Raw genomic sequence first — 23662 nt, 5'->3', positions numbered from 1 at the left:
TGGCGACTGACTAACCTATAAACACAGAGTTTGAGTAGTTGTGTTGTTAAGCAGCATGTCGAGGTTAAGTAACTGCTTACTTCAGAAACAAATGCAACAAAAAGCACTGGAAATACTTTCCTATATAATGTACAAGCCATTTTCCAGCCAAGTGTTCAAGAACTTGTAGTGATGGGTTTCATTCAGTCTTATCCTCTCCCAAAGGGAAGAAACATATTGCAAACGCACAAAGGGTTAATTACAAATCTGTTCTACGAAACACTGAACTCTTCTCTGTTTCCCCCACTGTCACAACACAAGATGCATGTCAACGAGGACATTGCCAGGAGTGATCATTACCAACAGGTCACTGGATGCCACAGCTCTTATCCCAGGCAGAAAGAATCTGATCACACATTCTTCTGAATGGGGTCTGTTCACTATCCAGACAAAGCGGTTCAATCTACAAACAATATAAAAACAAACCTGTCTTGTAAGGTTTAAGGAAAAGACTGTTTACCCCCCCCCCCCACCCCCTCTCCTTTGCAATTTCTTGTAATGCAATTACACTGCATTCAAGATCTCATCCAGTGACAGGCTGTGGATTACTCCAGAGTCAGATGTGGACAAGGAACATCCACGCAGAAACTTGATATTCTAGTGTTGAGCAATGGCCAAAATTAACTGGTGCTTGGATCCAGTTTGACAAAGGCATGTTCCAGGCATTATCCCAGTCACTTGCAGATTGCAGCTCTTTAAACAATCAAGGGATGCTGTTTTTAATATTCAGCATTTAGCCAGTAGCTTGCACTGCCAAAATAGTGGTCAGATTGGAGCCGGATCCCGGGTGATTTGGCATTCACCCCTTCACCCACTGGTTCCAGCTAACAAATCGGAACCGGAAAGCACCAGTATGCCGCTCACAGCTGCAGGCGGCTCCCTTGATGGGAAGATTACATCCCAGCGTCCTGAAGTCCAACAAACACGTCACTCCTTGATCACTCAGAGGTGGCTTGGAGTGGCAACTTTATAACGGTGAAGGATGGGATGAAATGAGGAATGGACTACTTGAGGATTGTTTGATGTCACAGCTACATTGAGGAAAGGTTTGGGCTCTTGCATGCCTCCCCATCTCCCAATGTCCATGGTCCAATTGCTTCGGTTTTCATGCTAAGGTGCTGAGATGCTACAGAGAACGAGGTCTCCCATCAGGACAGCAAGCCTCGATTCCCTTTTGCTGCTGCTGTGTGAAAAATGTTCTGAAAGGAAGGAGCAAAGAAAATCCAGGTGAGAAACTTGGACAGTCCCGCTCCCACACCACCCCCACCCCGCTTCAGTGTTCCTGAAGTTCAGAGGTTCTCAGAACTGAAACAACCCAAATACATCCTGAAACCATATAACAATTACAGAATGGAAACAAGCCATCTCAGCCCCTCTAGTCCGCACCGATTTAAGTGAAACTCCACTAGTCTCACCTACTCGCTCCCTGTCGATAACCCTCCAACGCCCTCACATCCATGTAACATCCAACCTCCTCTTAAAATTGACCCGGCTGCAACCACCTCTTCCGGAAGGTCATTCCGCTCAGCCACCACTCTCTTTTTTTTTAAACTTTATTTAAAATTTTATGACATGAATAAAATAAAAATTACATTTAAAGAAATAATAAAAAATAAGATAATAAAAATTAGAATACTACATCATTAAACTACACAAATTAACCCCCCCAATAATTATAACACAACATTAATCATCTAATTTAAAATTAGTCCAACCCTCCCCCCCAAAATAAAGAGTGAAGAATTAATTAACAATATTGTAAATAAAATAGAAAAAACCCCACTTACAAAAAAAGGATAAAACTTAACAACAAAAAAAATTACAACAAAAAAAAATATCAATAAGCCACCACTCTCTGAGCGAAGAAGCTTCCTCTCATGTTACTTCTAAAGTTTTGCCCCCTAACCCTTAACTTATGACCCCTCGTTCCAATCTCCCCTACCCTCGGGGGGAAGTGCCTATTCACTTCTAATCTATCTATCCCCCTCAAAATTTTAAATACCTCTATCAAATCCCCCCCCCCCCAACCTTCTACGCTCCAATGAATAAAGACCCAGTCTACTCAATCTTTCACCGTATTCTAGATACTGCAATCCAGGCAACATTTTAGTAAATCTCTGCTCCCTCTCTACCTTATTGATATCCTTCTTATAATATGGAGACCAGAAAAGCACACAATATTCTCAACTTGGCCTCACCTGTACTCGCGGAAACTAGACAAACCTCAAATAAATACTCAAGCCTCTGAACGCCAACCCCTCCCAATGCCAAAGGTTCATGGGATCGAGGTAGTTCTCAGTAGCATTGATGGGCTTATGTACATGATACAGTAAAAGTCCTAAAATCCGGAATGCTTGGGGACTGGGTCGGTCCGGATTTGAGATTCTCGGGCAGTACTTTTAAAATTCAAATTTGAGGAATAAAGAAGAGGTGATAGTTTATTCATTAACAAATACAAGACGCTTTGTTTATCAAAACGAGCCATTTCAAAGAAAAATAAATACAAAGCGACAAAAATGTAAACATTTTTTCCCACTACAAAAAAAGTGTGTAATGCTTGAAATTATGTTTAAAGTGAACATTGTAACAGAAAATACAGTGTACAAATGAATTTCTCTGTGATGAGATTGCCACTGTGGATCTGTGGCTCTCACACACCCACACAGACACAAAATCCCCCTACATTTAAAAAGTTTGAGAGTCCGGGTTCTTGGTTGGTCCGGATTTCTGGCATCCGGATTTTTGGACTTTTACTGTCGTGTTGTTTACGTACAGAGCCCAGAATTAGGACCTTCCACACCTCCGAGCAACCATCTGCGTATGCTCATCCGTTCGATCCCTCCACCTCCCCACATTCCCATCAACTACCCCAAGATTAACACCACGTTAACACGAGGGCAATTTATAGCAGCTGTGAATAACCTACCAAACTCACTTGTCTGTGAAATGTTGATGGGGGTGGGGCAGTGCATTCAGGGGAAAGCCACACAGTCAAAGGGAGAGCAGGAGAATGTGCAACACTCCCCCACCCCCCCTACCCCACCTCCAAATCCCATAGACAACAACAGAGGTCTCTGGAGCTATGAGGCAGTGCCTGTTCCAGGTGCTCCTCTCTATTCCCTCACCGCCCCTCCCCCTCTACCAATGGGTTAGAAATGACACGGGTTATGCCAAGCCCAGGCCAGCTGAAGTTACATAATATTGCAAAGACAGGACAAGATTCAAGATTCAATAGACAGTGCAATATTACACGGGATCTGTTTTCGTCGAGTGCAAGGAATTACCTGAAGAATGTCTTACAATTAGAGAAAGAGAAGCAAAAGGAAGTCCCTGCACGTCTATGGTTTCGTCTCCAGTCCCTGCAGCTTCAGAGTCCAGTTCAAACCATCAGGAGCCCGAGCTTCAGATCAGAACCTCCAATGTGATAGGAGCCCTCACCGCCCTCTCGCATCTCTTCGATCCCTTCAGCCAGACTTGAGCTAAACTCCAGCAATCTGCAGCCTGGCGTGAATCCATTGAGCTCAGTCACCAACACCTTGCGTGGGTCCCATGCCTCGAGTCACTAACAGCGTGTTTTTTCAACCACAGAACCCTTCGTTGGTCCCCCGCTGTGGTCACCATCCCTTCGGTCGTCTCTCTCTCCCCAATTTTCTGGTGCCCTGCACCCAGCCCTCTGCTTCTCCAGAGTTTGCAACCCCTTGTGGCTGTTATCCATCATATGGATCAGAGTGTTTAGGGTTTGAATGTTCTAAACAGTCAAATGATGGAAAGTTACCAGTAAAAGAGTTTGTATCTCCTCCACTCATTAACCATTCACAGTGAGGTCCAGTCCACGGGAAGGAGAAATGAGCTTCACTTGACTTAGCTACTCAAGGGAAGTGAAACACTGAATGGCTGCCATTGAGGACTACAGGATGAAAGGAAATGTGACCTGCTAATCGATAACCGGGGAATGAGGCATGTCAGTAATTGCTGCTTTGCTAACAATTAACTTGTAAAAACACACACAGATGCTCAAGGAACTCAGCTGGTCTTGAAGCATCCATCGGAGGTAGATATATTACCGATGATTCGGGCCTGAGCCCTTCCCTAAGGTATAAGTTTGGTAAATATATCTTAACCTCCTCTGGATGCTGTGAGACTGGCTGAGTTTCTCCAGCTTTTCCTCGACTACATTCACCACGCCAACAGACTTTCGTGCTTCACTCCATTATATCGGCTGCCCTAAGTGGTCCTGGCAATGGGACACATCCTGAAGGTTAGAGCCAAGCCTTTCATAGGGGAACTTAAGAAGCCCCTCCACACATACTCGTGTCTCAAGGAGTTGGAATGCAGGTTGCATCGCCTGGCTGAACCCATGCACCAAAAATGAGAAGGGATGACTGAGTAAAGGTGACAGATGAGTGAGAGATGCAGGATCTGTGGATAGCCCCGTGGGTACATTCTATTGAGCGCACAGTGCCAGTACAGGGGGCTCCCAACCTGACCCGGTGCTAGTTAAATGATGATGTTGCAGACTCTCTGGGATTCGTGTAACCCCTGGTGTCGCCTGCACTGAGTTGTGAGACTTTTGCATCATAAACTTGAAGTCAAGTTCCAACCCTCACGGGTGCATGCTCGAAGTGAGGAGGATTGGAACATATTGTGCCTGATTTAACATTCAGCTGTCTCAAGAGGATGACTCAAGGTTTTGTGATATTGTCTTAAGTTTAGACAAATGTCACAGTAACAGGCCCTTCCGGCCCACAAACCCATGCCCCCCCCCCCACCCCATACACCAATTAACCTACAACCTCTCTACATTTTTGGAGGATGGGAGGAAACCCACGGGGACATGGGGATAACTCCTTACAGACAGCTCGGAAGTCGAACCCGGGTCGTTGGCACTGTAATGGCACTCCAACCTCCCCCATTCAAAACAGTTTTGTCCCAATTGCACATTCAGATGCACAAGGTACAAATAAGGCCTCAACTGGGAGAGGACAGGTGTGTACAAGCTCAGGGCCCTCGGGCACACACACATTCAGGGAACTAAGCTTCCACCCCTTGGCTCCCAGCCCGTGTAGGGACCCAGACGCTACAAAGTAGCCCTTGCAATTGAGCCTTGGAATCAGGATGTATCGATGAGCTCTGCAAACTACCAGGTGAGCGCTCAAGCAATCCTTAGTCAATTTGTGAAAGGTTCTGGGAAGAACCTCAACACAAGAGAGAGAAAGGGATAGATGATCTTTAACATGGGTAGTCAGTGGAACGCTGTTACAATTCCAACAAGCTGGGTTCGAATCCACACTGTCAGTAGGGAGTTTGTACGTTCTCCCCATGTCTGCGTGGGTTTTCCTCCGGGTGCTCTGGTTTCCCCACCCTTCAAAAACAGACGGGGATTGTATGTCACTTGGGTGTGATTGGGCTGCACGGGCCCGTGGGCCGGAAGGGCCTGTTACCATGCTCTATGTCTTTCTACTCACACACCACCTTCAGTAATCCCTACGCCACAGGTACTGCGACTAGTGAGGTTTTGCTGAAGGTGGGATGCGAGTGGGAAGGGAAGGTTGAGAATCACCGCTCTAGACCCAATTGTTACTGAAATATTTTGCTTGTGAAAAATTGTCATTGGCCCATTTCCTACGGAGTTCTGAAACCCTGCACATAACGAGTCAATGATGTACGACTAGAACATGGGGTTTTCAAACTCTTCCTTGTGAGTGGAAAGAAAAATTTTGAAAACCACTGGTCTAAATTTAAAATGCTATATCTTCTGGAAACCTTACCCAAAGACAATCACACTAAATGATCCGGATAACAAGAGAGATCCAATCGTGTTCCAGCATCCACACTGCCAGGCAGCTATCTTTCTTTATCGAAGAATGCCATTTCTGGTTTCTCTCTCCCCCAACCCAATCCAAATGTCTCAATCACATTGAAATTCCATCAGTGATCTCAAAGGACAGAAATGGGTCTCAGGATCAGAGCAAGAGAATCAATGAACAAGCCTTCTAGTAAACAGCCTGCTGATTACATTGGGCCTGACCTGAACTGAGAGAACCAGACTAAATGGCACCAATGTTCGCTCCTGAAAAATCCTCAGTCTGAAAGTGGACAACTGAGTCACAGCTTCGTTGGAGTCTCACCAGCAACATCAAAGTATTTCCTCCTCTTTCCCCCATGCCCGTACCATGCCACTGGAGCTGTTCTGGTTGTCTTCATCATGGCCAACTTCTTCCATCTATGGGAGAGGAAGAGAACAATGAGAGAAAGGGAGGGAGACCAGCACAGATTAGTTAACATCCACATCAAGTTCCACGTTCCTTCTGAGATCTTGGCAGCATGTAATAATGTAGCAAATGTATTTAGGATCTGCTGCCGTGAACAGCTTCACTCAAAGACCTCATTAGATCTATAGGACATTACGGCACAGAAACTCGACCGGCAGCTCATTCCACACTCCCACCACTCTCTATGTGGAGAAGATCCCCCGAATGTTCCCCACAAATCTTTCCCCTTTCACTCTTAACCCATGTCTTCTGGCTTGTATCTCACTTGACCTCAGTGGAAAAAGCCTATCTACATTTACTCTGTCTATCCCCCCCTCATAATTGTATCAAATCTTCCCTCATTCTTCTACATTCCAGGGAATAAAGTCCTATCCCCCCCTCATAATTGTATCAAATCTTCCCTCATTCTTCTACATTCCAGGGAATAAAGTCCTACCCCCCCCCTCATAATTGTATCAAATCTTCCCTCATTCTTCTACATTCCAGGGAATAAAGTCCTATCCCCCCCTCATAATTGTATCAAATCTTCCCTCATTCTTCTACATTCCAGGGAATAAAGTCCTATCCCCCCCTCATAATTGTATCAAATCTTCCCTCATTCTTCTATATTCCAGGTAATAAAGTCCTAACCTTTCCCTGTAACTCGGCTCCTGAAGTCGACAGGCAACATTCAAGTAAATCTTCTCTGCACTCTTTCTATCTTCTTGATATCTTTCCTGTAGTTAGGTGATCGAAACTGCTCACAATGCTCCAAATTTGGCCTCACCACCGTCTTGTACAACATCCATCCCAACTTCTATACTCAGCACTTTGATTTATGAAGGGCATTATGCCACCCTACAATCGACCAATTGGAATAAGTTCTTGGGTAGGTTAGGGCACTCAAACTAGACCTTTAATCAAACATGCAGTCAAACAAATAATCCCTGGGCTTGGTCTGGACTGGCACCAAATCCCTCTGGCCTGCTGACTGGGGGACAATCAGTTTGCAGCTGGAATGAAACTGCCTTCCATGAACATGAAGGTTTCAGCATGTCCTCACAAAGAAAGGAATCTCAGGAAGTGAGCAAACTACAGTCGAAGCCAGGGTCTGTCCCAGGTTTGCCTTTGGTTTCTCTCACCTCCTTCCTCCACCTCAGCTCACACAAAACCCGCTCGAAACATTCGTGCATGTAGTTGAACTGGAAAAGGAAAATAAATATTAAGTCAGGCAAACAGAATGTCGGCAAGCCCTTCACAGACAGTGAACTGCTGTGCCACAGCGCAGTTGTGTCAATTGCAACTGCTGCCGGGTCCGGGTCAGATCAGTAGAAGCGAAACCCGAAAGTCTGCACCTGCTGTGACTGCAGTAAAAACATGCAAATGCTGAAGGAACTCAGCAAGTCTCGCAACAGTCATCGCAGCACATGTAACTGAGATCCTTGTGGGGGGCCTGGAACCAGAGGTGGGCAACAGTCAATACAAGAAGTAAAATATGAAAATCTGCAGACATGTGGTTGAAGTGAAAACACAAAATGCTATAGAAACTCAGAAGGTCCAGCCATGACCTTTACGTAGTAAAGGCAAAAATGCATAACCGACATTTTGGGCTTGAGCCATTTATCAAGGTGTGGTAGAATGTCGGCAGGTGTCCAAAAGAGTTGGGGGGGGGGGGAGGGAGGGGTGGTCGCAAAGGAAGGAGGTGATAGTGGAGCAGGGAGGGGACTGCAGAGATCAAAGGGAGGATGGCTAGGTGAGGGGAGGGGGAGAACTGGAAAGGGGGGGTAGGAAGAGGAGAGCAGGTGAGCAGAAACCAGAAAAGTCGATGTTAATGCCATCTGCCTGGAGAGGGCCCAGACGGAAAATCAGGTGTTGTTTCTCCAATTGGTGGGTGGTCTTGGTGGGACAGCACATAAGGCCATGGACAGATATGCGAGTGTGGAAATGTTGCACAGAATAGTTGGCTACTAGGAAATCTTTGTTACTGGTGCAGACGGAGCGAAGGTGCTCAGCGAAGCGATGGGCCTTCTCTACATTGGTTATACATTTTACCTCCTATGGACGGTATGAGACCAGCTGAGTTCCTGCAGCATTTCTGTTTTTACGGACCAGTAGAACGAAGAGCAGGACAGGTTAGCATGTCCCAAACACTTCAGCGTGCAGGCTCCACAACAGTTCAGCATCTGGACTGCAAGCGAGAATCCCACGGCACTCTTCTCCTGGAGGGATCTTAGCACCACAGTACAGGCCGTAGAGCAGACCCCACCTTACAGCAAGTTTCAAGATGAAGCATGAAAGAACTAGATCCTGGAACCTTGAGTAAACACACAGTTGAAGCAGCACTGAAGGTCGGGCAGCATCCTTCCTTCCTTTTTAATCTTTTTATTAATTTTACAAAATAAAAGAAAAAAAACAAACATACAGAAAATGTGAAAAAGGACATTGTCCTTGAAAAATAATCAAGAACTTTCAAATTAATTCAACATTTCCATATATTGACAGTTACATTGAGTGAGGAAATAGTTAATGTATAAAACAAAAAAAATCTAACTGATTGAAAAAAAATTTAAAACCCCCCCAAAAAAACTGGTCAATCCACTTCAAAGTAAGTCAAAAAGAGATTCTTCCTGAGTAAACACAACACACTTGTAGAAAAGAAAACAAACTATAAGTGGTTCAATTTTGTTTATTAGTTCGACTCATACTCGACCGGTCACTAGGTTTTTGCGAAATTAAAGTATCAAATGTCTGACTTTTAATTTTTTTTCTAAATCCAAGCATGACATAATGGAGGAAAGCCACTGAAATAGAGTAGGCGGATTGCAATCTTTCCACTTGAGTAATCTAGCTCCTTGCCATCAACGTTAAAAAGGCCTCTTATCCTTTGGGCTGAGGCGGGTGCAAAGCCTGATCCCAACACTGTGATCCCAAAAATAGTAAGTTTGGCTGCAAATCGAGGTCCAACACTTTAGCCAAAGTTTCAAAACACCGCGCCAAAAATTATCCAATTCTGTACAGGATCAAAACACAGTGACCTCTTCGGATTTACACCTGGACTCGTATTAGGTAAAGAAGGGGCCAATCTGTCCTGAGTCACTACTGTGAACTGAAACAGAGAGTGACGGGCACAAATTGAAGAAGTATCAAAAAATTCTTTCCCATAAATCATCAGAAAGTAACTGCTCAAATTATAGTTCCCAAGCACCTTTAATTTTATCATTTGGATATAGGATGCAAGTTAAGTAAGCTGTTATAACATTAGCGATCAATCCTTTTCGGGAATTGAAGAAGAGAATCAATCAAATTAGTTGAAAAGGCAAATGGAAAATTTGGCAGAAAAGAGTGTAGAAAACTCCTAATTTAAAAATATCTAACAAGATATTGGAACTTTTCAGCTAATTGATCAAATGACATTACATTTTCCTTCAAACATGTCAAGAAAGGTTATTATCCCTTTATCTTTCCATAGGGTCAGATGAAGTCTTTAAAAAAATAATTGGAATAAATTTTACTAGACAGAACAAAATTATGTAAATCAAAAAAATTTTGAAATTTAAACCAAATCCTTAATGTATGTATGAGAAGTGGATTAAAATCTTGTTGATACATTTTAGATCAGGGGTGGCCGACCTTTTAATTTTACATTTTTAATTTAGACATACAGCACAGTAACAGGCAATTTCAGCTTATGTGTCCGTGGCCACTGCACTGACTGCCCATGGATGTTGTTTCAACAACTTCTCTTTGTTGCTCAAGATTCAAGGCAAATTGGCTATTCAGGTGAGCAGGAAAAATAAGCAGGACTGCGGAGGAAGAGCGGGGGAGGGAGACCATTTAAATAGGCCCTTTCAAACACACGGAGAGTGTAAAGGCCCTCGCACCCCTGCCCCGGCTTTCAGGATCTTGAGACCCAAAGCAGTAATTTTACTGCAGGAAAACTGGCAGCCCATCCAGACGAAGCACGTCCCATTTCTACAGGGTCGTTCCCCAACTCCCCATCAAAATGAATATCGCACTACAATCAAAATACTGAAAAAATTGACAGTAAAAGCTCAATGCTGGAGAAACTCCATAATTAATGTTTTGGGTATGAGCCCTTCATCAAAGTATGGAAAACTGTCAGCAGGCGTCCAAACAACATGGTAGGGTGGGAAGAGGTAGGGGGAGGAGCACGGTCCCAAAGGCAGGAGTTAACAGGTGGAGAAGGGAGGGAGGGCACAATAGCAAGTGGGGAGAGGAGGGATGGCTGGGTGAATAGAGAAGGAAGGGGGTGGAGAGCTGACAGAGGGAAGGGGAAGGGAGGGAGAATGGAGAGTAGGTTAGCAGAAACTGGAGAAGTTGATGTTAATGCCATCTGGTTAGAGAGTGCCCAGACAGAAAAGCAAGTGTCCCTGGTGGGATAGACTGAAATGCGAGTATGGGAGTGGGGTGCACAATTGATATAGTTGCGCTGATGGGGACAGAGCACAGGTGCTCAGCGAAGCAATCTCCTAGTCTGCACCCAGTCTCTCCGATGTCGAGAAGGCCACAAAGGGAGCTCCGGATGCCGTAGATAACTCGCGCAGGTACACAGGTGCAGTGTTGCTTCACTTGAAAGGCCTGTTCGTGGCCTCAAATTGTGCCGAGGGAAGCGTGGGCGCAAGTGTAGCACTTCCTGCGGGCACAGGGAAAGGAGCCGTTGGGGCGATTGATGGGGAGGGATGAGTGCACGAGGGAACCATGGAGGGAGAGACGAAAGAAGAGGGATCTCGTTGTAGGTGGCGGAAATTATGGAGGAAAACGTGTTGGATCTGGAGGCTGGTGGGTTGGAAGGTAAGCACAAGGGAAATCCTGTGTTTGTTAGATCTGGGTGCAGAGGGGACCAGGGCAGATGAGCAGGAAATGGAGGAGATGCAGGTGAGGGCTGAGTTGATGGTGGGAGATGGAAAACCACATTTGTTGAAGGCGGCGGACACTTCAGATGATCTGGACCGGAAGACCTCATTTTCGGAACAGATGCAGCGGAGACGGACAAATTGCGAGGAGTGGCAACCCCGATGTAGTTGGGCTGGGGGTCTATAAAATATGTCAGTGGAAAACTTGTCTCCCGAGATGGAGAAAAAGAGAACAAGGAAGGGGAAAGTGTTGTTGGAGATGGACCAGGTGAGTCTGAGCTCAGGGTGGAAGTTAGCAGCAAAGAGAATGAAGGTGATGAGCTCATCACGGGTGCATGAGGCAGCCCCGATGTAGTCGTCAATATAGAGTTGAGGCGCCTTGCCTGTGTAAGTTTGTAGCATAGATTGCTCCACAAAGCCCAAAGGCAGCTGTGTTTGTTTGCTGCTGTGCCCTTATACACCCATTATCTCCTGCCTTTGGGACCTTGCTCATCCCCCCACCCCTGCCATCCACAAATTTGCTCGGACACCTGCTGACATTTTTCCATTCCTTGACAAAGGGCTCAACTACTGGTTATGCATCTTTATCTTTCCTCTATGAAGGACACTGTTTGAGCTTCCAAGTTTCTCCAGCTTTGAGTTTTTACTTCAATCGCGGTGTATGCAGATTTTCATGTTTTAGTTCTGACAGGGGATCGGAATTCAGGCAAGAGCTTGGCGGATCCTGTTTGTCAATATATTGCCTGATTGCATCTAAATTTTAAATTTAGACATTCAGCGTAGGAACAGGTCCTTTCAGCCCATGCTGCCCAGTTATACCCAATTAAACTACAACCCCGCTACCTTCATACCTTGATGAAGGGCTCAAGCTGAAACGTCAGTAATGTATTTTTACCTTTGCTATATAAAGGACACTGTTCGACCTGCTGAGTTTCTCCAGCTTTGTGTTTTGATGACAACCTTGGTTGGTTTTGAAGGGTGGGCGGAAACCCGCTCAGAGACAGGGAGAATGTACAGACTCCTTACAGACAGTGCCAGAATTGAACCCCAGTTGCTGGCATGTAACATCGTTGCCCCATCCACTATGCTAATTGTCCTCCCCCTCTCATTGAAAGGCCTGCAATGCCGACAGTCCAGCAGTCCAACAGTGCATCAGCCAGGGTGTTTCTCACCGCAAGACTCAAGGAAATGGCTCTGTGTTGCTAACGGAAACAATGCTGCTTTGTCTCGAACCACCAAGGTGGGGAGAGAAGCAGCCACCATATCGGCTACTCACGTATGGAGTGAAGATTTTCACCCAGCGTGGTTTCTTTTCACCGCGGATGTACTCAAAGCAGAACGCCATCCCCTCTTCGTCTGTGTCCCACTGGTGCATCTCAGCCCAGTCAAATATAATCACCTGATTCTTTGAAAAGACAAAACATTAGTATTTTTACTGCCAATAATTTTTTTAAAAATCAAAAGCCTCAACCTTGTTGAGGTTTGGTAACACCTGTAACTCTCAACTCAGCCAACAGGAGACTGCAAATCTGGAATTTTCAAACGGATGAGCAACAGCAGAGGGAGAAAAAGAACAGTCGGCATTTTGGATCTGAGCATTGATGAAGAGTTCAGAACTGGAACGGCGACCATTCCTTTACTCCTGCTGATGCCCCTTGACCTACTGAGTCCTCTAGCTCCAATTGTTAGCCATTGGCATGTTCCACTTGCAGAGAACAAGACACGGGGGGAAGGAGTGGGGTGGGTGGCGGGATATCACAGTGTGATGCTGGCTTAGGGTTCTAATTGGTTAACATTCTGTTAAAAACATTATAATTACAATCATAATTCAAGGAAATGGTGTGGCGGGGGGGGGGGGTTGATGGGGCAGGATAGACCTGATGCCAAAGGTGGGTAGAACAGCACTGTACACCAAAAGTGAAGCACAGTTCATTTTAATTAACAGAATTAGGCAGCTTCCTGAACACTTTTGGGTGATTTTTATGTATTTTGGGCGACTGATCACAAAATTCACCTTAAATCTTTCCGATCACGTAACCTTTTTTTTAAGATATAACCTATGCTTCAACCATACATGATTAATGCTTCAAGCATAAAAACCATGAAGTTCAACACGTCATTGAAAATACCTTTTCTGCAGTCAGTGTTGAACATGGTGAACGGTTTCACCAGGACATTGTGACCATGGAAAAGCAGTATCAGGGCAACTCGAATCCAACCAATGCTGGCCGACTATTTGTTGGACACTGACACAAGAGGCATCAGATGCTGAGTACAAATGAAAATCAGCGGCAAGACATTTTGAGGTCAGTCGGACTAACGCAATGCGATTAAACAAGTTAAATTCAATAAAAGTTAATTTAATGTTTCTCCAACTTCCTACGTGATACAGCAAATCTGAAATTATATTTGTGTTCAGCTTGTATCCATCATATCCCCAATTTCTTTTCGGGAAACAAATCAACCAGTGTAATGATTCGATGAGGTCTGTCTGGCAGAACGATCGCAGTCTTAATTTTCAGAATATTGTGAAGGGTCAGCGAGGATTGGAAGTGAGAGGTGCGGGGAGTGAGGGCTGAGTTGCTGGGAGTAGAGACGTCACCCTGCGGCACAACAGAATGCAGCCAAGGAATCTTGGCCGCAGCGGGTCGCACCTACCTCCAGTTGTCCGTCCTCTGTGCAAGCATGCAGTTTAAAGTGTTGAATGCTGATGGCTGCCATGACATGGCCCTTCCTTCGAGAGTCGCACCGGCAGTGCGGGAAGACGATCTGGTTGTAGCCCTCGCAGGTCCGAATCACATTCAAGTACTGCAATCACAGATGGACCAGATTGCATCTCACCACTGCCACTTGTTCCCTTGCCAATCAGAATCACCGCTTGCCAGAACCCTCTCTCTAATGAGTGTCAGCACTGTGGAATGCTATCCCAAAGAACACTACAGCATAGAAACAGGCCTTTAAGCCTATCCAGTCCATGCCAAACTATTATTCTGCCGAGTCCAATTGACCTGATGTTGGCCACAGCCCTCCATACCCCTCCCATCCATGTACCTGTCCAAATTTGTCTTAAATGACAAAATTGAGCCCGCATTCATTACTTCAGCTGGCAGCTCATTCCACACTCCCACCACTCTGTGTGTAGTTTCCCCAAAACATCTCACCTTTCACCTTTAACCCAGGTCTTCTAGTTCTTGTCATTTCATTTAAATTAAGTTATCACATTATTTATTAATGACATTTTATGCTTCTGTATTTGCACAGTTTGTTAACAGTTCTTTCTTTGAGTAGTTTACAGTTACCAGTAATTAGAAATTCTGCCTAGTCCGCAGAAAAGTGAATCTCAGGGTTGTATGTGATGCAGTGTGTGTACTCTGACAATAAATGTGAACTTTGAACTTTTTGTCTCACCTAACCACAGTGGAATAGCCCCTCATAATTTTGTACACCTCTATCAAATCGCTCCTCATTCTTGTACACTCCAGGGAATAACCTATTTAACCTTCTCCTGTAACTTAGTTCCTCAAGTCCCGAATGATTTTCCAAAGTTTCAATACCTGGAAAATTCAAACCCTGCCCCAACAACCACTCAGGCCCGAAATATCAGTAATATATCTATGGATGCTGCGAGACCGGCTGAGTTCTTCCAGCATCTCGGTGATTCCACTACAATCTGCAGGCTTTCATGCTTTACACCACACCCTCTCCCCCAACCCATTTGACTATCACCTAAGTAGGAGATCTCTATCTTGAGGTTGGTAGTGGGATCTTGGTGCACACATCTTTCTGACACTGAAGGGGTGACCTTTCCCTAGATGTTAGTGTGGGACGGCGAAGCAGATCAAATCAGTGACCTGTCCCTGATCTCACCACTGCCTGCACTACTGTATTGGTCAGTTGGGATGCACTGTCCTTGTGGGATGCTGTGGATATTCATCCGGTTTGAGGTTGAAGATCGGAATCCGCCCACAAGTGAGGCTGACATGTGATTGGCCCTCCAGGTGCCAATCAAGGGTTAGATCCCTACCAAATGTGAGGCTACCCCCCCCCCCCCACCCGAGTGGCTCTCTCACAGGTCGTGTGGGGGCACCTGGATCGGCCCCTATTTGGCGATTCAGGGTGGGAGCAATTGAAGTATACACTTGTTAGTTGTTATTAAACTCCTAGATATTAGTGTGCCCTGCCTGCTAATGAGAGAGGGGTGCCGGGTATCGTTTGGTTAATCCTCATGCTACATTTTGAAGTTGCGAGAGGTGCGGCTATCGATTTATCTGTATCCGATGATCTGAGTGTTATTGCTGAGTAAGTGTGTGCCTCGTTGCAAGTTCGCCCGTGTGTAAATAAAGATCGCTGTTTTCTACTAACACGTGTCTAGGTCTGGTTACTCGTTGAACCCTTCAAACCTACTTTCCTCATCACAAACGTCGGCTACAGATTCTGCTAAAACTCCCCGTTCTGTATCGGAAAGGCCTACCATGACTTTCTTGTGTTGCTCGGATAGTTTCTGCAACTGGTACGATTTATCACCCACTCGAATCCGACCTTTCTTCACATCCTCCATGGCCTGGAATCACAAGAATACAACCAGGTAACTTGGAAGGGCAGCCTGTCAGCCAGAACCAAGCTTCAGAAACCCAGCGAACCAAGTCCATCACTAATTTATTGCAGCCACGTGCCTTCTGTTATTTTTGGAGTCTACACCCTACATTTTAGCAAAATGATCCTGTGGAACTGAATTGCTTTTCTAATTGCAAACTTAGTGATTAAAGGCAGTAACAACTGGGTTGGGCTGCTTGGGAAGGTCTTGGTCCAACAATTAATGGTCATATCCTTTCACAAGGTCATCCAAGTTCTTGGACACCAAGCATTAATCTTTCTATCTCTCATGCTTACTTACCTGTGTACTTTCAGTGTTTGCCATTGTTATTTCATGATTTTCTGTGATAAATGGGATTACTTAGCTTCTACCAGAACACCATAGTTAACAGATGTACTGAGTGAGGTGAAACAAAGAACATTTAGGCAAACATTGTCATTGCTCACGTTGAATGCACACACACACACACACATCTAATGTGGAGGAGGGAAACAAGCCTCTTCAAGCCCATGGTCTAATCCAACTAGAGAACAAATGCAACAGGGTACCCAACAAGAATAAAAGGTGGGTCACATGTACAATCCTCCTGTGGCCAGTGGTGGAGCAGTGGACTGGGAAAATAAGTTGACTAGTCCAGATATAGCACGGTTAGCGCAGCGCTGTTACGGCGCCAGCGACCGGGTTTCGAATCCCGCACTGTCTGTAGGGAGTTTGTTCGCTCTCCCTGCGACTGTGTGGGTTTCCTCCCGCTATTCAAAAACATACTGGGGATATATGCTGATTGGGTGTATTTGGGCGGCATGGGCTCGTGGGCTGAAAGGGCTTGTTACCGTGCTGTATGTCTAAATTTACAAAAAAAATTAATTAAATTTTAAAAATTAAAATACTGCCTTAGAATTACAGAAATAAAGCAAAAATTTTATTAAAATGTTAGGAGCAAGAATCAAGCAATTGCATCAGCCATGTCCCAAGGAAACAGACATCGAGGCCACTGGGTGCAGACATACCTGGTGGAAGAAGTAGGTCATGGCAAGGTCATTGTCATTCAAAAGTTCTTCTTGGGCCATGGTGAAGAGCCACTTCCTGATGACCAGGCAGGTTCCAGCTGTTGCTGAAGTGTAGTTCTGTACGTAGAGCTTATGTGGAAACTCATTGGGAACCAACTTCCTCTCTGCCAATAAACAAATTAATGCAATGAGTCACAAACATTGCTGGATATAGACCAAAGAACTCTGAAGCAGAGAAAGGCTGGGACACGTATCTAGTTAAAAAAGGTCATAAGAACTGTAGACTGCAGAAATAGGAGCAGGCGCAATTGTCAAGTCAAGTTTATTATCATCCAACGAAACGGTGTTCTCCGGTCCTCGGTGCAAAACACACAAACAATATATATGCAAGACAAGTAATCATATACCCTGCTTTACAAAAAGTAGAGCATTCCTTTTGTGAGCCGAAATGGCGTGAAGCAAAGACTGATTCACTACTATTGAAAGCTATTTTTGAAAAGCGAAAGAACTCATTCAAATTTCTTTTGGATAGTGAAAGCAAATTTGCGTAAAGCAGGTATTCATAAAGCAGGATATCGGGGTATACCTGTGTACAAATAAATATTGTTTCATGAATACGGGAGCCTTGGAGGGTCAGTGAGAGCAGCTCCTTTGGTCGTTCAGCGTTCTCACTGCCCGTGGGAAGAAGCCGTTCCTCAGCCTGGTGGTGCTGGCTCTGATCCTCCTGATGGGAGCAGCTGAAAGATGCTGTGTGCATGGAAGGAGGAGTCTTTAATAATTTTGCACATCCTCTTCAGGCAATAATCCCAGTAGATCGCGTCAATGGGGCGGGAGGGGAAGAGAGAGTCCAGTGATCGTCCCTGCCATTCTTATGGTTTTGTAGATTGACCTCTGATCCATTTCTCTGCAGCAACCATACAACATTGTGATGCAGCTGGCCAGGACACTCTTGCTAGAGCTCTTGTAGAAGGATGACATGAAGGTATCCAATTGTTGACCAAATGCGACCCTTTGCTCTGTAGTTTAAATCCCTGCCGTCTCACCCTTCACTGTCAAGTCGCCCACTGCAAAAGCCCTCTGAGGACGCTCGTGCATCTCCAATTTCACTCATCCCATCAATACCATTCCTTCAGTCGTCTCCTCATCAGACCCTGGGATTACCCATTAAACTCATCTGCCTCTTTCTCGGTCATTTCTTCAAACCTACATCTTTGATTAAGACTTGGTCCTAATACTGTACCACCATCCTTGACTGGATATTAATTAGTCTCAGTGAGTGAAATCCACAGTTAGACTGAGATCATGGCAGCAGTAAATCAAAGGGGAATGTACATTCGAGCCAAATTTTGCAAAGGAAAAATCAAGTGCAAGAATACTAATTTTCAACTATGCAACTGAAAATTAATGAACTCACTGTTAAGGGACAGAGGGAGATTTTGCCTGTATCTTTCTTAAAACGATTCAAGGGGATGGTCTATGGGACGAAATGCCATTGATAAATACAAACATAGAAAGTGCGATGCAGGTAAGGGAATGACAACTTCCCCAAACCTGCCTCACAAACTGTAAGAGACACCAGAACCACATCTCCCATCAAAGGGAAAGGAGGAAAATTAGGGCCGTGAAAGCAAATGTACAAACAGCGAACTGGGGATAGGAGGCTGTAGATACTGGATCCTGGAAGAGGTTTTTCTCGATCCGCTGAGTTGCTCTGGCAGATTGTGTTTTGGTACAAATAGCAGAGCCCAAAGGATCAACACCTGTCTGGGAACTGTGACACGTTCAGGAACAGACATGAACTTCCCAACCTCAGACAAACTTGCTGCCATTATTCCGAAACTCCAGAGGGAGCAGTGTCCACGCTGCTGCCGGGGCAACACAGAAGGAAAATAAAAACTTCAGATGCCAAAATCTGACAAGACCAAAAGCGCAGGAAGACCTCAGCCAATCAGGCAGCATCTGTGAAAGGAGAAAGCAGTCGAGATTTATCAGATCGCCTAGAATAAATTTCAGATATCTTGTCAGAGGCTAGCAGAAAGCTAATAAGGCTTTCACTCACCTTATCCCAGAATCTGAACCAAAGACTGCACTATTCTAAGACACTTCCACTAGTGGAACTCTTGTATGTACATTATCATTCTGCCGTCTAAAAGGCACAATTATTTTTCAATAATTTAAATAAATAAACCTGTCCTTACCAAAGAAGTGATCCACTACTTCGAACAGGGTAAAGAAACTTGCCGTGATACAATCCATTCGTAGGTGCTCCTGTACAGCCTGCAGGGATCAAACAAAGAATGAACTTGGTAAGTCATATGACCATAAGACATTGGAGCAGAAGTAGGCGATTCACCCCATTGAGTCTGCCCTGCCATTCAATCATGAGTTAATCCATTTTCCCATGAAAAATAGGACCAGAAATACTGCAGTGCAGGCTTGGCAGAACAAAAACAAGTCCCGTAAAGTAGGAAATGTAAAGTCATTTACTCAGACACCAGAAGACCAAGGGATATAATCGATACCGGCTTTACATAACCAACCAAAATCCAAATGGATTAAATGAATAAATTCTCATGACGAAATTGAAATTGGTTGAAGTACTTAAACACTATCATGGTGTCTTAAAAAAAACAGCCTCTATCCTCAAAGACCGCCACCACCCAGGCCACGCCCTCTCCTTCTGTTACCATCAGGAAAAAGGTACAGGAGCCTAAAGACGAGCACTCAGCGGCACAAGGACAGCTTCTCCCCCGCTGCCATCAGATTCCTGAATAATCAATGAACCAAAGACACGGCCTCACTTTTCGTGCTCTCTTATTTTTATTTTATTTATAGTAATGTTGTAAGATGGTTGTAATATGAATGTTTGCCCTGTGACGCTGCTACAAATCACCAAATTTCATGGTTTCTTTGCGACAATAAATTCTGATTCTATATATTAAAAAAAATGAAAACAACCAAAAGATCCCAAATCTTCCAACTTCTGAAGTCCAATCGCCTATGAAAACGAAACATTCAAGTCTAACAAAATTAGTCACTTCAACAAAGGCATTGAAATGCAAGGTTAAAATTTTATTTAGTTACACGGTGAAAATTTAGTTTGTTCGATGCCATCTTTTTAATCAGAATTTATTGTCGTGAACGTCACAAAATGTGTTGTTCTATAAACCACATTTCAAAATAAATAAATAAGTGCAGGAAAACAAAAGAGACACTCAGAAATATGATGTCAGTGGGGAAGAAGCCGTCCTTGTGCCGCTGGGTGCTCGTCTTCAGGCTCCTGTACCTTTTTCCCCAATAGTAGCAGAGTGAAGGGGGCATGGCCTGGGTGGTGCTGATCCTTTAGGATAGAGGCTGCTTTCTTAAGACACCGCCTCTTGTTGATGTCCTCAACGTCAACGGCTGAGTTAACAACCCTCTGGAGTTTTTTTCCTTTCCTGAGCATTGGCACCTCCATACCAGTCCGTGATGCAATACCTGCAGAAGTGTTTGAACGTCTTTGGTGACATACCAAATCTCCTCACAAAGTATAGCTGCTGGCAAGCCGTCTTGGTGATTGCATCAGGCTCCAGGACAGATCCTCAGAGATGCTGACCCAGGAATTTGAATAAATGAAATGCTGGCACAACTAGTAAGACTATCATTTGTTGCCCATCCACAATAGGCCTCAATGCCAGGCAATTAACTGTCTTTTCAAATCACCCTCCAACTGAAGGGTGCTGACAGATAAGGGGTTCCAATATTTATCTCCAGTGATGATGAAACAAGAGGAATATATTTCTAAGTCAGGATGGAGAGAAAATAGTACGCAGTGACATTTCCAGGCACCCATCGCCATGGGTGAAAAATATGACTGTGTTGTGTCATTGGCTCCCGCGGGCTCTGTGAGGTTGCCGCATTCGTTGGCGATTTTGGTTAGCGCCACCCCCCCCCCCCCCCCCCGCCCCCCGCCCCAGAACAGATAATTGGAACACTGTTCCCCACTTTTGGTGGCCTACAGCTGTGTCACAGGAGCTGAATGGCTAAAGTCCAGATGTGCTGGCTTGAGGCGGCCGATGGTGAAAGTCTCTTCCTTACTGCCAATTTCCAGCACACATGTCGACCAGTTGTGTCTGACTACTTTATACGGCCCTTCATACAGTCGTTGCAGAGGTGTTTGGTGTGCCCTGCTCCGAACAAAAACGTACTCACAGATCTCTACATTTTTGGGGATATAGGACTTGGCCTGGCCATGGAGGATGCAGAGGGGCTAGAGTAGCCCATCTTTCCCTCAGCTTAATCAGTGAGGATGTCAGGTCCTCAGGGTCCTTGGCAGCAGCCAAAAACTTCCCTGGTATCACCAATGGCGCACCATACACTATCTCATCTGCTGAGGTGTAGAAGCCTTCTTTCGGTGCGGTGCGGATTCCCAGTAAGACCCAGGGTAGCCCGTCTGCCCAGTTCGGCCCCTGGAGCCGAGCCATCAAGGCCGTCTTTAGGTGCCTGTGGAACCACTCCACCAATGTGTTGGCCTGACGGTGGTACACTGTGGTTTGGTGGAGCTGGGTACCCAGCAAATTGGCGAGTCCCGCCCAGAGTCTCAAAGTGAACTGTCTACCTCTATCGGAGGTCATATGCTTGGGGACTCTGAAACTTGACACCCAGGTGTTAATCAGTGGCCTTGTGCAGGTCTTGGTGGTTGTGCCAGCCAGTGGGCCCGCCTCCGGCCACTTCATGGATCTATCCATCATGGCGAGGAGATGTCTCACCCTGTGGGAAACCGGCCCTACAATGTCAATATGGACGTGGTTGAACCTACGTCGCTCCACCTCGAAAGTCTTGGGGCGGGGGGGGTTTCCTTGACATGGGTCTGTACATTGGACGTCTTCCTGAGGCCACACCAGACGAACATACTGGCCACCATTTTGACAGCTGTTCTGATGGCTGGGTGCCCCAGATTGTGCACCATTTCAAAAACCTGCTGTCTCCATGCTGTCGGCACGATGATGCGGGGTTTGCTGGTGGGGACATTGTAGAAGAACATCTGGTTGCCAGGGCCGATGGCGATGTCCTCCAGCCTGAGCCTGGCAATTGCTGTTCTGTATGCCGGGATCTCAGGGACTTCCAGTTGTGCCTTGGTTAGGGCTGAATAATCTATTCTCTGGGGCAGGGCCTGGACGGACTCTATCATGGGGCAGGACAATGCATCAGTCACTACATTAGATTTGTTGACTGTCCATGGTGAACTCAGACAAATGAGAGGAGTCGCTGCTGCCTGGCCAACAAGTCCGACACTATAAAAGGCAAAAGATAATGATTAATAGTTCATGAAGACCTTGAATTGACTACCTTCCAAAAAATACCTGAAGTGCCTGACTGCCAAGTACAGCGCCAATAGTTCACAGTCATAGGTGCAGTATTGAAGTGGCCGGAGGTGCCTGCTAAAGAAGGCCCAGGGGCTGCCATTGTCCTTCAATTAATGGCTCCTGTACGCCCCCTACCTCTGTGCTGGAAGCATCCACTAAGAGCAGTTGGCGTCTCTGGTCTGGGCTGTACCAGAAGGTGGTGTTGCCAGTGCGTCCTTGGCCTTCTGGAACGCCCCTGAGGCCTCTTTGTGTCTTTACCTTTCTCTGCCGTGAATGCGAAAAGGGGGGGGGGGGGGGGAGACACATGATGCAGGCCGCTGCTGATATGAATCGGTGATAAAAAAAATTAATCATGCCAGCAAATTCTTGCAACCCCTTCACTGCGAAATACCGAACAGCCTTTTCGGGCAGGGGTTTCACTTTGTGCCTGCTCATTTGATGCCCCAGGAAGTCAATCGTTTCTAACCAGAACTGGCATTTAGCAGGGTTTATAGTTTGTCTGAATTCCTGCAGTTGGGTGCACAGTTGACTTCGATGGGCCACATGCTCTATGAGGTTGTGCTGGTGATGAGAATATTGTCCAAATAGATGAATGCGAATGGTAGATCCTGGCCCACCTTATCCATCAGCCTCTGGAAGGTCTGGGCTGCGTTCTTCAGTCCAAAAGGGGTAATGATGGCTGTTTTAGGGATCTCATCGGGATGGACCGGGATCTGATGATAACCCCTGATGAAGTCGACTTTTGAAAACACCCCTGCCCCTTATAGGTTAGCAGTAAGGTCTTGGATATGCGGCAGGGGTATCCATTAGGTGTGGTGGCCTTGTTGAGGCAGCGATAGTCACCAAATGGCCTCCAACCTCCTGCTGCCTTCAGTGCCCAGAGGCTCCTGAAGCACCACACAATCTTTTTTTTAAAAGCTCCCCCTTGGTGAGCTTCACAGGGGGGGGGGTTTGGTACGCCCTGGTGTTTCCCTTGCTCTGGAGGCTGCCACACCACAGGAAGGCGATGATCCTTGCTTCCTGGTCAAGTGAGCTCACCACGTAGCAGTAACAAGTGTCATCGGCGGTGATCTGTCGGAGGTGGAAATGGGCTATGGCTGTTCGAATCACGTGTGTGACAGCAGCACCCAGAACGTTGGCAGCTTCAATGAAACTGCATGAAGAGCCGCTTGGTCCGTCCCCTTCGATTGGCGGGATCACCAATGTAATGTGCATGCTACCGCGAAAAGTGGAAAGAATGACACACACCCAAGAGGTCAAAGACTGGTTTATTCCAATGGCAGCTCTGCTTATATTCTCTGTCTACTGCTGACGGCAGGAGTGTGCTGGTCAGTGTTCCCGCCATTGCTTGTTGTTTCCCGCCATGCAGGTTGTCACCTGGGTCGAAGGTCATCGGCTCCCACGGGGTCTGTGCGGTCACCGCATTCGTCTGCCATCTTGTTTACCAGGTCACGTCCCGGTTAGTGGGCCGCTACAATTGAAAGCACTGTCGCATTTGAAAATGTTGTGGAGGCAGGCTTGGTGCTGTCATGCTGTACGATGATAGGCAGAG

At 45.8% G+C, this 23662-nt stretch overlaps 1 protein-coding gene across 2 annotated transcripts in view; it reads right to left on the bottom strand.

Moving 5' to 3' along the window:
* Positions 1-512: 512 nt before the first annotated feature.
* Positions 513-23662, bottom strand: part of LOC138745586 (sorting nexin-27-like) — a 154043-nt gene continuing 130893 nt past the window's right edge. Inside the window, exons 6-13 of one of the 2 annotated variants that reach the window (XM_069902787.1) lie at positions 18964-19042; positions 16766-16929; positions 15636-15725; positions 13823-13972; positions 12441-12569; positions 7433-7492; positions 6168-6262; positions 513-1238 (exon numbers count right to left, since the gene is read on the bottom strand). In XM_069902787.1, coding sequence (XP_069758888.1) covers positions 6176-6262; positions 7433-7492; positions 12441-12569; positions 13823-13972; positions 15636-15725; positions 16766-16929; positions 18964-19042 — 759 coding nt within the window. In that variant the 3' untranslated portion in view covers positions 513-1238; positions 6168-6175. The remainder of the gene's footprint in view (positions 1239-6167; positions 6263-7432; positions 7493-12440; positions 12570-13822; positions 13973-15635; positions 15726-16765; positions 16930-18963; positions 19043-23662) is intronic. The other variant, XM_069902786.1, reaches the window with a different exon arrangement.

Source organism: Narcine bancroftii, chromosome 11, assembly GCF_036971445.1.
Source record: "Narcine bancroftii isolate sNarBan1 chromosome 11, sNarBan1.hap1, whole genome shotgun sequence".
NCBI classification, from domain to species: domain Eukaryota; kingdom Metazoa; phylum Chordata; class Chondrichthyes; order Torpediniformes; family Narcinidae; genus Narcine; species Narcine bancroftii.
Note: the sequence above shows the minus strand (reverse complement) of the source record. Positions and strands in the feature narration are given on the sequence as shown.